This window comes from Numenius arquata, chromosome 1 (genome assembly GCF_964106895.1).
Source record: "Numenius arquata chromosome 1, bNumArq3.hap1.1, whole genome shotgun sequence".
Lineage (NCBI taxonomy): Eukaryota > Metazoa > Chordata > Aves > Charadriiformes > Scolopacidae > Numenius > Numenius arquata.
The window spans coordinates 44,875,376-44,890,445 of record NC_133576.1 but is presented as its reverse complement, the minus strand read 5'-3'; the positions used below and the strand labels follow the sequence as shown (position 1 = coordinate 44,890,445).

The window sequence follows — 15,070 nt, the reverse complement described above, 5'->3', positions numbered from 1 at the left end:
CCCCTCCCTCCCTCTGCCCTGACGTCACCGCCCCTCCGTCTCCCGGGCTACGGCTCCATCAGCGCGCGCGTCAGCACCGCCCGTTCCTTGGCAACGGCCCGGTGTCTCGCTCCCCTTCAGCCTCGCGCCTGGGCGCGCGTCTCTCTGGCGTCAAAGTGACGTCAATGGGCCCGTCTCGGCTTTCGGCGGTGGGCGGGGGGAAGAAGAGGCGGGAGGGAGGGCGGGGTGTGCGCGGAGGAGGGGGGGGGGCGGGGGGAGCCGGGACATCCCGCGTGCTCCCGCCTGCCCCCCGGCGCACGCACACACATACACACGCGCGGGCGCGCGCGCAGACACACACACACACACACACACACATACGCAGTCACGCACACCCTCGCGCGCACACACCCCACCGCGGCGGCGGCGGAGCCCGGCGCCAGCAGCCGCGGAGAGCGCCCGCCCGCCCGCCAGGTACGGCGGCTCAACGGCCGCTCCGGCGGTCGGGCAACGGCCGCTCCGCGGCGTTTGGGGTGCGCGCGCGGGGTGCGGCGGCTGAAGGGTTGAGCGGAGCCGGGACGGCCGCGGCTCCTCTGAGGGGCCGGGGCAGAGCCCTGCCGCTGTGCCGAGCTGTGTGTGTGTGTGTGGGGGGGGTCCCGTCGGCGGGCGGGGCTGACGGGGGTGTGCTGTGCCCTCTCCGTGCAGGTGCCAGCGCCCGCCTCCCCGGGGCAGCGCGGATGCTCCCCTCCTAGGCGCGGGGTGCGCTGCCCGCCGCCCGCCTAAATCATGGTGATCATGTCAGAGTACACGGCCGTGCCCGCTGCCGGACAAGCCCAGCAGCGGCCTCTGCGAGTCGGCTTCTACGACATCGAGAGGACGTTGGGAAAAGGCAACTTCGCGGTGGTCAAGCTGGCCAGGCACAGGGTGACCAAAACGCAGGTGGGTACCGAGGGGGACGGGGGGTGGCGGAGAGCCCGTTACTTGCCGGGCTGGCAGCCGGTGGGGCTGCCTCTGCCAGCACGGTGAAACGAACCGGTGCTGGGGCTGAAGAGCGCGGCAGCGAGCTTTGCCAAGTCCAGCGGGCTTAGCCAGCCGCCGTGTTGAGCGTAGACCAGTAGTTGGGGTGGCCGTTCGTAGGAGCTTCGAGTTTTCCCGGTGTGTTCGACAGAGTTCATGTAAAATTCAAAGCGAGCAAGAATGTATAAAAAACTACATTTTTGACTCCTACGGTAGCTTCATTGAATTGTTCTGCCTTAGTTTGCTAAAGAGCCCAACAAATTAAGGATCTTTTGAAGACTTTAGGTGGGCTTAATTTTTTCATTCAGTATGTATGCTTCAAGAACAAAGAACTTGCAGTGCTATTTGCAGAAATAACTTATTAATGGGCACAGAACTGTATTTAGATTTCTAGTGCGTGTCAAAATCATATCAGTCACTATAGTAGAAAACAGTCTGTTAGAGGAATCTGTTTTTCACTGGCATGGGATGGATTAAAAGATTTACCGAATCCTGTCCAGTGCTAATTTCTGCAGTTCTGTTCACTACCTTATGTGTAATCCTTTGACGTAGAAAAGAAAAATGAAAATGCTCTGTCGTGAATTCTCTGCAGTTCAGCAAAACAGAATCAGCTTTGTCAAGTCCATACTTTAAAAGCTACTTTACTAGGATTTTGTGAGTTTCTCTCTGTGTGTGGAGTGTCTTTTTTTTAAGAGATCTTAACAGTAAGAGTACCTATTTTGTAATACCTGGGGTTGTTTTTTTTTAAATCTGCAGGTTGCAATAAAAATAATAGACAAAACAAGGTTAGACCCAAGCAATCTGGAGAAGATTTATAGAGAAGTTCAAATAATGAAGCTCTTGAATCATCCCCACATTATCAAGTTATATCAGGTAAGAAGTCAGCTTTGAAGTGCTGCACGCAGACGAGATACACTTGTGCTCTTGTCTTGCACATGATTTTAAATTAAATATTTGCAGAGAGAATGCATATTGAAATACTTTTTGAAAAAATGCTGAAACTGTTTTGTTTTTTTTTAAAGTCAGTCATCATTCTTTGAACAAGATTCTGGTACATTAGACAGCTTTTTGACAAAATGTGCTGTAAAATTTACAATTAAGACCAGGCTGAAGTTTGTTTCAGATCAAGGAACTGATTCTCTGAACTTCTGTGATTAACTTGCCTTTGCTAACTCCTCTGCTTTTCCAGTTTAGAGGACTAGAACTTCTTATATGCTTTTGATAAGAGGAAGACTTGAACTCATGCAGGGTAGCAGAGAAGAAAGCGTGAAAGTTGAGTTTGCCATAAGTGGAAGGGATTTAAAATCAACAAAATTAAACCAGATCAATTGAAGTAGAAAATCTAAGAATTAGAATTTCAATCTAAGCAGAAAATAAAAAGCCAGTAAATGTTGATATCTTAGAATATGTCAAAAGATGATCTGTTTGGTTATTCTGTACCAGTTTGTGTAGTTTTGAAAGTGAACTTTAAATATATTTCCTCTTGTAGAGTTTCACGATATGAATTTTGATTTACATTTGTTCAGTTTTTGCACTCATGGGTATTTTTAACAGTAAGAACAAATTAATGCGTTGTGCAGAAAACAGGATCACATCTGTCTAGTGAATAAGGACTGCTTAGCAAATTCTAAATATTCGATCTAGTTAGGGTTTGGTGTAAGTTCTTCTTAATCATCTTAAATAGTGCCATGTGGATTTAAGAAGGAGATGAGGTATCAGAGTCTGCCTGGACCTGTCTAGAAGGGCAGAAGGGAGAGAGGAATAGATAGAGATGAAGTAGTAGGTCTGAAAGTCCGTGTGCAGTAGTAAACACTACTACCACCTGTAATCTTACTGTTGAGTTTGTTAGCTTGAAAAAGAAAAAAAAAAAAAAAAGTTTTAATTAACATGTAAGGCTGAAGAGCCAGTAAGGCAGGTGCTTAGGCCAGGCATTATTTTTAAAGACCTTGACACACATGAAGTGCTTGATATTTATAGTATTAACCATCATAACAAAAATTATTCTGTGTTAACATCTGACGTCATGGTTGCCCATAGGGCAGTGTAGGATATACAGAAACATTCTAACAGTTCGGTTGATTTCATTTCAGTGGAATGATGTGGGTGAAAATATTATTTCGAAGCTTTTAGAAAAGCAGGTTAAATTCCATCTAGTTGAACCACTTCACTTGATGGAGCAAATGACGTTGGTAGAAGACCATAATTTCTTTTCAGTGAAGTTTTCTTTTCTTTGTTGTTGTAACTGATGCTTTACCTGTTTGGTGGAGACTGGGAAGCAGGGATGGAATTAGATGACATACCAATGTAGGGTGTGTGTTCTTGTATTATTTCATCATTGTTTTAGTTTCAGCACCGCGTCTTAATTTCATCCAGCTGGCAACTTTCCCAGAACACTTTCCTTCAGTTTTTTAAACTGGGAACCTCTCTTCCTTTGCTCCCTGTTTGTTTATTTGCATTTTGTGTCTGTGTGTACTTGCAGTGAGGGGAGGACAAGAGTCTTCCAAAAAGGTTACAGGTTAGGAGCCTGGAAATTACAGCCTTTGAAGTAGTATTGGTGCTTTTTTGATTGTTAACCTGTTGTGAGCCTCTGCTTCCAAAACAAAATACCTGCTCCTTGAGAGTCCAGTTCCAGGGAAATGTTGTATTTTAAAATCTGAAATGAAATGTTTGAAAGATATGCCACAGTAACTGAGGATGAATTTGGCAATGCTCAGCATTTCTCATTCATTGTTTGGTTTTTAGTTATTTTTTTTCCTCCAAAGGAAGAAATTAACAAGTATCAAAGGAAGTTGATAGTAGATTGATAGGTGAACACTGCATGATGTATTCACAGTTGTTGGTGTGCATCAAGCACTGCCGTTACACAAACAGCAACCAATTGTCACTTGCATGGGAGGCTTGACATGTCCCCAACCAACACCAAATGGGAGCGGGGTATTTGATACTACTTCTTAATTTGTTCAAGTTGCAGCTATCTCTCCTGATCTGAGTACCTGCTAGCCTTGAAACAAAGGCGACTTTCTATAAACTTTGTGTCTTTGCATGTTCAGAATATATCAGATGAATTGTAAAACTATATATGCATTTTTTAACAAAAAATGAATTCAGGGAAGTCTATGAAATTATTGAAATGCTCATCAGTTATCTTATGGAGATTAGGTGGCATGGTAATGGTGAGAAGAACAATGGCACAGGAAGCCATTGTATATTGTAGGCATATAAGCATTGATTTGTTATCTTTTTCATTACCAGTTTGCTTGAAAAGAACACTGTGGTGCAAAATTAGATGCCTTTACTGCCAGCTGCTGCGGCAAATAAATAATTGAACTGATAAGTTTGAGAATACACTTAGAAAAATGAATGAAACCACAGAGGTTGCATTTTTTTTTAAGCATATCCTCTTGTGTCTTCACAGGTTATGGAGACAAAGGATATGCTTTACATTGTTACTGAGTTTGCAAAGAATGGAGAAATGTTTGGTAAGTCCTTACTGCCAGAGCTAACGGTTCCTTAGATTTAGAAATCATGGCTTTATTGTTGTCATCCCTGAGTAATATATATTCTGATTAAAAATCCAAGGTTGGCGTCAGCTGTCAAACAGCGAGTACAGCACCTGCAGGATTATGAAAATTTTCCTCCAGGTGTTTCTAAATCCTGTGCCTCTTATTTTGTCTTACAGATCATCTGACCTCCAATGGTCACTTAAGTGAAAGTGAAGCACGGAAGAAGTTCTGGCAGATTCTTTCAGCTGTGGAATATTGTCACAGCCACCACATAGTCCACAGGGATCTCAAAACAGAGAACCTTCTGCTAGATGCTAACATGAATATCAAATTAGCAGGTAATAAGAACTACGCAGCTACTCTACAAACAACATTAGGCATGTAGACAAATTCAGAAATTCAATCTCCCTAGGATGATCCTATAAATGTATTTATGGTAACTGAAAATAAAATAAAGGTTACTGGTATTTCTCTGAACATACCCTCTGGACAAAAGAGAATAGCTTAAATGAATAGGCAGAGAACAAAACAATACATCTGGTCTCTTCTCTCCATTTTCTACTACTTCTGAAATATTAGTATGTGGTTGAGTGATGTCTCACCCCAGAATTTTATATTCATTTCAGACTTTGGCTTTGGAAACTTCTACAAGTCAGGAGAGCCCCTCTCCACTTGGTGTGGAAGCCCACCTTATGCAGCTCCAGAAGTTTTTGAAGGCAAAGAATATGAAGGACCTCACCTTGACATATGGGTGAGCTTAATATTCCTTAGAAATCACATTTCATGCTTCATCAGGGTCTGAGGGCTTTCAAAATCATTGCTTTTGCCCGAGTTACTCACATGCTGTGCTGTTTTCTATTGACAGAGCCTTGGGGTAGTGCTGTATGTCCTTGTCTGTGGTTCTCTGCCTTTCGATGGACCCAATTTACCAACCCTGAGGCAAAGAGTGCTGGAGGGGCGGTTTCGCATCCCTTACTTCATGTCCGAAGGTGCTTTTTTCAGTTCCTTAATGTTAGAAAAGTGGCTACATATAAAGGAATAGCTGTCCTGTTCCATCTTGGGGCAGTGGCAGGTGGGACTAGTTTTGCAGCTGGCAATCAATGTGTCTTCACGTATCTAGTGATTTCTGTAGGGCCGTGCTTTTCGTTGAGGGGCTGTTGCACATGTTTTCTTTTCTGGGATCTGCTTTATGGTGCATCTAAGAAGCTGTCATTTCCTTTCCTAGAGTTTCTCTATGGATTACAAAAATACTTGACACCCTAGCTGGAGAAATAATCACTCATAAAAGACAGAAAACAGGATTTTAATGAGATTAGCCTGCAATGCTGGGATGGGTGTAGTTCTCCTAAGATATTTTAACTATGCAGAAGGGGTATATTTCAGCGTGGCTATGCTGTCAAGAAGAGCAGAAATAGTGGGGCTTAGCACTGTTTCTTAAGCACTCCAACAGTCTGGTTAGAAAAAGGAATTGAAGAATCTTGTCACCTCTCTGATTTGGATTTGAAAACAAGCGAATGTAACTCTGTCTTCAAGTGAAGAGTATCTTTTGAAGTCTGACCTTTAGCAGTTATAGCCATGAATGGCTTTGATTCCCTGGTTATAAACAAATAAGCAGTATATATGGACCAGGACGTTTTATGTGATGGGGTTCTGTACTAAACTCTGACTTATTTTAAGTGGATGTAACACTGTTAAACCCGCATCCGCTCAAAACCAGCTCTCCTGCAAGGTGAAAGGCCACCTGAAACCTGCTGGTATCCAGTACAGCTTCATTTCCTGTAGTGACGTCTTGCTTTTGTGAAATCTATGTGCACATTTCTTGTGCTGTTTTGAATATCTGGCAGTCAGATCAGGCATCAGCTCCTCAGAAACCTTTAATTCCCATTTTTATAGACATCATACACTTACTGGGAATGTTTCTTAGCAGTGACCTGGGGCTGGGCTGTTATTTTTACCCCTTGCTCATGAGTTTGTCTCTGTCATCTAGACTGTGAAACACTAATCCGACGGATGTTGGTTGTGGACCCAACCAAGCGAATAACCATTTCCCAAATAAAGCAGCACAAGTGGATGCAAGCTGACCCGTCTCTTCAACAGCAGCAGTCTTTGTCCTTCTCCATGCAAAACTACAACTCCAACCTGGGTGACTACAATGAACAGGTCCTTGGCATCATGCAAACACTTGGCATCGACAGGCAGAGAACTGTTGAGGTGAGAAGTGCTAGCTCCTTAGATACGTCTTCAGTGACTACCAGAATGCCAATAGTGTAGTCATATATATGTCATTTAATGACTAGCCTTGATCCAGTGTCACAGTGTAGTAAAATCTTCATTGCCCTTCTGGATTTCTACTTATGTTTTGAGTAGCTATTATGAGGCCGTAGCAGTGAGTTTTGGCTGCTTACATCCTGAGCTACCTGTAACTTAAGGGTCCTTTCAATGTCTTCTAGTCTCTGCAAAACAGCAGCTACAACCATTTTGCTGCAATTTATTACCTGCTCTTGGAGCGCCTCAAGGAATATCGAAGCAGCCAGCTGTCGAGTCGTCCAGCAACTGGCCGTCAGCAAAGGCCAAGGAGCTCCGAGATCAGCAATGTTGAGGTAAGGAAGAGCATTACTTACTGGGAAGCTGTGTCCGTTGTCTCTCTTGCCCCTTTCTACAGAAAAATACAGGGTGGTGACTCTCAGGCTTCTCAAAACCAATGCTGATATTGGTGCCCTCTGATAGGACACACAGTTCACTGTTCTTCAGCAGGAGGCTGATTGAATACTAACGGCCTGTTTCCTAAGAAGTGACTGTGGGTCATGGTCCAAAGAATAGTCTGCCTCCAGCGCAGGTCAATAATGAGCCAGAAGAATAGGGTTCACATAGAAATTTGGCCTCTTAAGCATGGATCACATTTTTTTGATCACATTTACACTTTTTTGTTACATACCCCATGGGATCCCCACAAGTACTCCATGAGTCAGTTTGTATGTTTTTCTGACAATATTTTTCTTTTCCTCACCTCCACCCCCTTCAAAGTATGCCCTGGGAGCCTTTTCAAATTGTACTTGCAGTTAAATTGCCTAACTTAGGAGAAGGAGTTTTGTGTTTGTGTTGGCATCGTGTTGTGTAACTTCGTTAATTTTCATAGAAAGTATGTGGAGAAAGCCTGCATGGAAGGTGGCTCTGAAATTCCTTGATCCTCCAGTATCTGAAAAGTCATGTGGAACTGCAAGTATATGATGGCTTCTGCATTGCTCTTTCTCTCCAGGTGCCTCAGGATAGTCTCACTAGTGAAACCCTGCGATCATCTCTGCTTTACCAGCAACCTCAGAGCCTGATTCAGCCATCCTTGCAGGCAGAAATGGACTGTGACATGAGCAATCCATTACAGGTTGGTGTTTTCAGCTAAACTGTGTGTTACTTTTCTTTTTTCACTGTTTTGCCAATCCAAAACAACAGGAGTTGTGACTCCCTCCAATCTTTTGTTTGGCATTTGGGCATGGTGCCATAGTAGCCTCTCAGACAGTACACCTACTGAAGACATGCCTTGGGGCTGTGAAGAGTATTAAAAGGTAGTGCAGAAATAAGTAAAACACCCTTCAGTCTGTGATCTGGCATGTTTTGCAGCCTGTGTTCTTTCCTGTGGATTCCAACTTCAACGGGCTCTTCCGGAACCGCTCCATCTCCCCCAACAGCCTGCTGGAGACCACCATTAGTGAAGAAGTAAGGCAAGAGAAAGAGCTGGAAGATGAAATTAAAGCGTATGACCACCCTATCCGCATCCCTAGCAACACCAGCAGGAGGCACACACTGGCCGAAGTGACCACTCACTTCTATCAGCATGCTCCTCCATGTAAGTAAGTGTGAGAGAGATGAAGGGTGTCTGTAGATAGAGGAAAAGGGCAGAGCAGGAGTGCCATAGCAGACAAATGCCTGAGAAGTATGTGCTGATTTTACCTTGACCGGGATAGGAAGGCCCAGAAAAGAGGTCTGTACTCTGCCCTCCACAGTTCTGTCTCCCCATAAGTGAGCATGGCTGTTAAGGAAGAGATGTTGCACTGTTGTATTTCATCTAGAACACTTTAGAGGGGAGCATTCTCACAACCAGGACATAACCCTTCTCTGCTTGCTTTTGCTATTGTACTGAGGGAGGTGGGGATGCCTGAATTTAAAAAAAAAAAAAAAAAGTCATCAGTACTGACTGTATTTGGTACACATCCAGACCCCATGAACTAAACAAACAAGCAAAACTGTTCACAATAATCCCATATCAGAGCTGTTGTGCTAAAGAAATGCTGTAGTCCTGATCCAACATAGCCTGGTGGTGCTGGTGTTGCTGGCAGAGCCCTACCAGCTGGACAGGAGCCCAAACGTAGGTTTTTCATTGATGACACCTTGCTGGAGTCAAGCCCTGCGACAACACGAGTTGCTGGACACCTCTTCAGCTTGCAGGTGCCTATTAGTGCCAGTGTAGGTGGACAAAAGGCTCTGATGTTATGTTTGTTCCTTCCTATACTCATCTTGGGAATGTTCTTTCTCTCCTTCCTTCCCCTCCATAGGTATAGTCATTTCCTCTTCTGCAAGTCCCACAGAGGGAACTAGTTCAGACAGCTGCCTTACTTCATCTTCAAATGACAGCTCAGTGGCCCTGAGCAGCTGTTTGGCAGGCCAAGTAATGACGGGGAGCCCAGCCACAGCTAGGATGACGTCGCCCTTCCTAGCTTCCCAGTCTGACGCTCCGGTGTTACAAGCCCAGGGCTGCATGGGAGGTGCTTCTCTCCTGCCTGTCAGCTTCCAAGAGGGAAGGCGAGCATCTGATACCTCATTAACTCAAGGTAATGTCTTCCTTGCTTTATTGCCCAGGGATTGCACCCTTCCAGTTGCCACTAGAAAAGGGTAGCATGCAGGGATACTGTCTTTCCCATGTTGGTGTTAGACCGTGGCCAGCCACCTGGTTATTCTGCCTCTTGTGTTCACGGTCCCTGAGGGAGAGTTGGGTGCCCTGAGGAGGGTGCCTAGATGAGAGGTTCTCAGATACGGATTCAGCATGCCCGTGAAGATATTTCTGCTGCTGTGAGTGGGATGGCAAACTCCGCCTTCCTCCTAAAATATGGAGTGCACAGCATCATGATTTCTATCAGGTTTCTCCTTTGCTGTGCATGTGTTCATCTACAGAAGGGTGCGGCTGTTGCAAACCCTGTTCTGTTACATAAATTTTGCTCTGACCATGGGGCAGAGGGATGAACGTGAACTCAAGAGTCACGGTTGCTTCTAGCGCAGTTCTCACGCAAATGAAGGCAGCTGCCCAGAAAGGCTGATCTGTAAAGTAGGCTCCTAGGCAAATGCTAAGGAGGATTAAAGTGCATTTCTTCTCCTCATGTCCCACAGGCTTGAAGGCTTTTAGGCAGCAGCTGCGGAAGAACGCTCGAGCCAAGGGGTTTCTCGGCTTGAATAAAATCAAAGGCTTTGCTCGGCAGGTGTGTCAGTCCTCTTCATCTCGGGCAGCAAGGAGTGCCATGAGCCCTTTCCAACACACCCAGCCGAACACCTGCATGTACAGCAGCAGTGGGAGCAGCAGAGAGGGGAGAAGCCTCCTGGAGGAGGTGCTACAGCAGCAGAGGTGAGAAGCTGACCGGGAGGAGTTTTGCTGTTTTCATTGGATTTACTTTGGTTAGGGGCAAGTGAGCAGGAGTAAACACAGCAAAAGAGGTTGGGGGGTTTGGTCACTGGGGATTCCCATCCTCCATCTTTTCTGTGTGGCAGCAGATAAACTGCTTGGCTTCCTTTGTGGCTTCCTGCACTGGCACATGTAACACAGGACGTGCAGTTCCACTTAAAAATCTCAACGTCCAAATATTTGGAGGTTGCTGAATTGAGAAGCAATTTGGTACTGTAGGGGAAAACTTTACTTCTCCCTATTGCAAGCTGTGTTTTTCTTTGTTAGTTTTGGGAATGACTTCTTTCCTCCTCTGCCTCCTCCTGTAATTTTCCCATGGCAAGGAAGTGAGACCTTGTAATTTGGAAAAGTTACAGCCCACAAAGGAGGCACAGTTCCAGTGGCCTCAAATGTCATGTGTGGTGGCACCTCTTCATTCCCATAGAAGCAAGATGGAAAATTGAGTTTCCGGTTTATCTGCACATGTTGTCTCTAGAACATCTATTATTAGCAGGCAAATGGTGACGAGCTAACTTTCTGGTGGTAGTTGCCCTCTTCAACAAAAATGCCAAGTGAAAAGCCAAGTGAAAACTTGTTGACCTGGCATGATCAGCTTGCTTTAATTGTACTGTCTGGGTAAGGAGAGGTTTGATAGAGAGAAGGAAACAAAGGGGAAAGTAATAGTCAGGGTTAGGGGCAAGAAAGGAGGAAGAAAAGCATTAAATTATCCTGGCAGTGCAAATTAACCTCTTCCACCCTTGGATTTTGTTCAGAATGCTCCAGTTCCAGCATCACCAGCTACTCCAGACAGCTTGTCCCCAGAGTTCTCAGACATCTGCAACAAATGGCGTCCCCTCCTCTGATAGTGTAGGTACCTGCAAAGCATCCAATTCTCTTCTGTTGTCAGAGCTACAAAGAGAGAACTCATTTGAGCTGGCCTTTGCTGGCAACAGCCAACTGCTCCAACCTCATTTCTTTGGTGTCAGCGTGTCGCCGGTGTCCTCAGCAGCTCACCTTTTAGACACGCGCCTGTACATCAGCAGCAACGTTTCTCCAGTTGGCACCACCTTCTCTCAGCAGCAGAGTTTCTCTGCGCAGTCTCCAAGCTATGACGCTGTCGCTCTGCAGCACGGGGATTGTGAGATGGAGGACCTGACTTCCAACCAGCTAGGGAAGTTTGTCCTGGTCAAATGAGAGCCCCGGCTGCTACAGCTCACGCTGCTCTTGTTGCGAAGAACTTTCACCACTGTTCCATGGCGGGTGTTGGGTCCGTGGCTGGCTGGTGTCACGTGGACGAGTGACTCTCAGAAGCAATAAATTTTGAAGTATGTGAAGAGGCTGTCTGGCTCAGAAAGCTAGCAACTTTATAGAACTGAAACAAGCAATATGTATGTCTTTTTGCTTCTACTATTCTTGCACTGAACAAATATGAATAGAAACTGAATTTTTTAAAGGAAAAATAATGATGGGGAGGATGGGTGGGGCATTTGTGGGGAAGGGAGGGATGTGGTTGGGGAAGAACTCTTTGGTACTGTACTCAAGTCAGACCAATACAGCTCTGCTGTTATGCAAGATTAGCAGCTGTCAGTAATGGTGACACAGCAGGGAGAGGCTTTTCAAAGAAGGGACCAGAGCCTCCCTTTTTCACAATATTCATTTATGGGTTTGTGAAGATGATTACCTCTTTAAAAGAAAATAAACAGAAAACCAGTGGCATGCAGCATTATGCATTCATAGAAGACAAAAATGGAAGCATTGCCATTTGTCATTTTTTGGTTTTTTTTTTCCTCCTGTTAACACTCATTTTATTTAAAGGAACCATAATCCCCATTTCAGACCTCCCAGATACATATACTTTAAATGAAAACTGTGAATTTCATGCTTGATACATCAGCTGGTAAAGCTTAAAAAGCCCCTCTAGTTAGTACAGAAGCAAGTGATCTATTGAAATGTGTCCCTTGATATTGGAATCCAAATTGCATAATGTCTGGTCTTTTGCAGGGATGTTTGTTTGGGGGTGGTGTGTGTGTATGTACACATCACACCTGCACACATGCATATATTTTGTCCGTCTGATTAATCTTTAGGAATCTTTTTATAAACGCTAAGTTTTTTCATATTCTTGCAGAAGCACTGAGGAGGGAAACATTAGTACCGGTGGGGTGATGGGAAGGGTTTTTCTTTTTAAAAAGCCCTCCTGGAGGTTGCCTACAAAATTGCCTGAGGGGTATTTCTTAGTGCTGCACATTGTTATTTCCGCTGCTAATTGTTTTTATGCATTTCATTATCAGGGTCCAAACAGAACTGACTCTTGGGGAAATGTGCAATATTGAGGTTATAATTATATACTGACAAAGACAAAAGGAATAGGCTAGAACAGAATTCTGCTCTAACGGAGTACAGCTATTTCTGAACAAAACTGTATTAAAAGTGAGTAAAACAGCACAATCTTTGGGTGTTTGTTTTTGGTTGGTTTGTTTTTGGCATATTAGCAAAATGAGGTTTTGGATTAGATAGGTGTTTTTTCGTATGGTTTTTAATGCTGTATATGTATATAAATAGGAAGCAGAAAACTATATAACACTAGTTATTTTTTATATTTTGTAATAGGCTTATGTTGTGTTTCTGGTATAAACCCCACTCCCCTTCCAAGGCAGAGTGTGCCTTCTGTTGGTATCAACAGAAGTTATGCTTAGGTATAAAGGGGAGAGCAGACTGTGCTCCTACAGAAATGAGTCGGGGAAGGCGTGCAAACTTTGGAAGCAGGTGAGCAAACAGTGAGCCAGTTTGGCTGGAAGCTACCATCCGAATGTCAGAAAATAGCTGCATTCTGCCTAAAAGCTTAAAGGACCCATCTCCCTAGTGTGACACAGGGTGCCTTCAAGTTACCTTGGCTTCATGCGACCTGCAGTATTACGCATTCGCAAATAATACGGATACCTGTTTTTTTGTTTGTTTTGTTTTTTTTTAAAAAAAAAGAAAAAAGCCAAAGATCGATCAGGTTAATTGGTGGGAGTAGGAAGGGTTGAAGATGTCATGTGGCTCTCCATAAACGACCTCTTTATCTGTGTGTTTATCTGTGTTGTCTATATTGGTGCATCTCCAGCTTGCTACTGCTGCTACATGGTCTGGAAGCTTCAAAGTGAGAGAAAATTGCCTGAGTTGAATTCCTGATAATGAGTGGTGCCTTGCAGCAGAGAAAACACCAAAGTCTCATGCTCATTTGGTTTAAAAAAAAAAAAAACCAACAACAAAAAACCACCACCAACAAAAACCTAACCCAAAAAAAACCAGATTGCGTGGAGATGGCTGGAGAGGAGGGCAAGAAGAAGCCAGCTCATCACAAAGCAGCAACTTTGCCTTCAGTTTTGTAAGGGGTAGCACACATACTTAAAATGCAGAATTTCCTCTTCAGCATTGGTTTTGTTTAATGCCATGGATCAAAAGGCCACAGATTGTTTTGTTTCCTGTCCTGAGCAATGACAAGCACTTTACTTTCATAGTATTTTTTTTTTTCTTTTCCAATTGCTGTAGAACCTCTTTGGAATTATTGCTGGAGCAGAAAGAGGTCATTTTAAAAGTTTGGGTTTTTTGTAGATATTTTGACAGTGCTGTTCTGCAGACTGCAATGCAATAGGGTATTTAAAGACACTACGTGATTGGTTTAACTGAGATGTACAGTTTATTTTTTATCATGACTGAACAATCATTTTATTTCTTATGTTAAAATGAGAGGTGTACACCGAAATGATTAGTTGATGTGTTTTATTTAATATTTAAATAAAAAACGTTTTAAAATTGTTGTCCCGCAGCTGATTCTGTGGAGTATTTTCTCCTGGTATATACATATGACTTGCATAGTTAGGACTCATTTTTAAAGCCTAAGTCCACAGGACATTACTGACACTTTCTATTACATAGTAAATGAAGAGGAATGGCAGGCTCACAAATCTGATAATGGGATATTGAGCCTTTCGCTGGTAGGCAATCTGTCTGAATCTAACCCAAGTCTGTAGTAATCGGGTTATAAAATCTGACAGTAAGAGGGGTCCACAGAGTGAAAATGGTCAAGCGTGGTTTAGTTGTTACCAGATGAGCACTCTATCCGTGTCACCTTGATCTGAAAGAGGCCCCAGCCAGATTAAGGCAATGACGGAAAAAGGGCAAAGGGGAAAAGAGAGGGAGGGAGAGAGAGATTCCAGGGATGCTGGCTTTTCTCCTTTAAAATACAATTTGAGAATTAAACAAAAATACTGGAAAGGCACAGGCTTTGCTGGCCTGGGGACCTGTGTGCAGCGGGGGCTGCCCTGTGCTGTGGAGATGCCTCGGCCAGCTTTAAACAAGCTGATGTTCCTGCTGCCACCAGGCAATGCCCTGGCTGCAGGAGGGGATGCACCTCGGCTCCAGCAAGAGCGGTTGGGAGAGCACCCAACGCAGCTGCCTGTGGCACTGAGACAGTGCCACTGAAGCTGGTGGAGATGTTACTTGGGGAGAGAATGGCCAAAAGGAGGGGAAGGGAGTTGGTGGCAGGAGGCTGGAAAGAGAAGGGGACCTGTGGAGTGATGCCAGGGAGACAGGGGAGAAGGAGAGACCAGCCTGACCGTGCTGCTTAGACTGTGGAAGCAGATCATCGGTCCCTTCCCTGGTTTTACTTCACATGCTCTGTGTTTCCTTTGCATCTTTGGGAGATGTGGACAGCCCTGGGCTGTTGTCTGCACAGCAGGCACACAGGGCATGAGCGATAGAAGGCCTTGTACTCCACGCGTGCAGGTGGAATGAGGGTGAGGAGGGATTTCACATGCAGAGACCCCCTAAATATTTGCACCCTCTAGTTTAACCTGGCAAACACTCAGAAAAAAAAAAAAAGGGATTTTTTTCTTCTCGATGAACAATGATGGGTGTGGTTTTTTTTAAAAAAATTCTCATT

At 44.5% G+C, this 15,070-nt stretch overlaps 1 protein-coding gene across 2 annotated transcripts; it reads left to right on the top strand.

The window, feature by feature from the left end:
• Positions 1-241: 241 nt before the first annotated feature.
• Positions 242-13,944, top strand: SIK1 (salt inducible kinase 1). Of its 2 annotated transcripts, XM_074146840.1 has the most exons (14): positions 242-453; positions 685-918; positions 1,753-1,869; positions 4,412-4,475; positions 4,676-4,837; positions 5,126-5,250; positions 5,365-5,488; positions 6,487-6,710; positions 6,950-7,099; positions 7,756-7,878; positions 8,115-8,340; positions 9,047-9,322; positions 9,876-10,107; positions 10,917-13,944. In XM_074146840.1, exons 2-14 carry the CDS (start codon positions 766-768, stop codon positions 11,335-11,337), a joined length of 2,397 nt encoding a protein of 798 aa, XP_074002941.1. In that variant the 5' UTR covers positions 242-453; positions 685-765; the 3' UTR covers positions 11,338-13,944. The 2 variants fall into 2 exon arrangements, with proteins under 2 accessions (XP_074002941.1, XP_074002948.1); XM_074146847.1 differs by having other exon boundaries at positions 295-918.
• Positions 13,945-15,070: the final 1,126 nt, after the last annotated feature.

Excerpts from the sequence above, each read along its gene's own strand:
- SIK1 (XM_074146840.1), top strand. The coding sequence starts at position 766 with ATGGTGATCATGTCAGAGTACACGGCCGTGCCCGCTGCCGGACAAGCC. Across the intron at positions 4,476-4,675 it reads AAAGAATGGAGAAATGTTTG|ATCATCTGACCTCCAATGGT; the intron begins GTAAGTCCTTAC and ends TTTGTCTTACAG. Across the intron at positions 8,341-9,046 it reads CTATCAGCATGCTCCTCCAT|GTATAGTCATTTCCTCTTCT; the intron begins GTAAGTAAGTGT and ends TCCCCTCCATAG.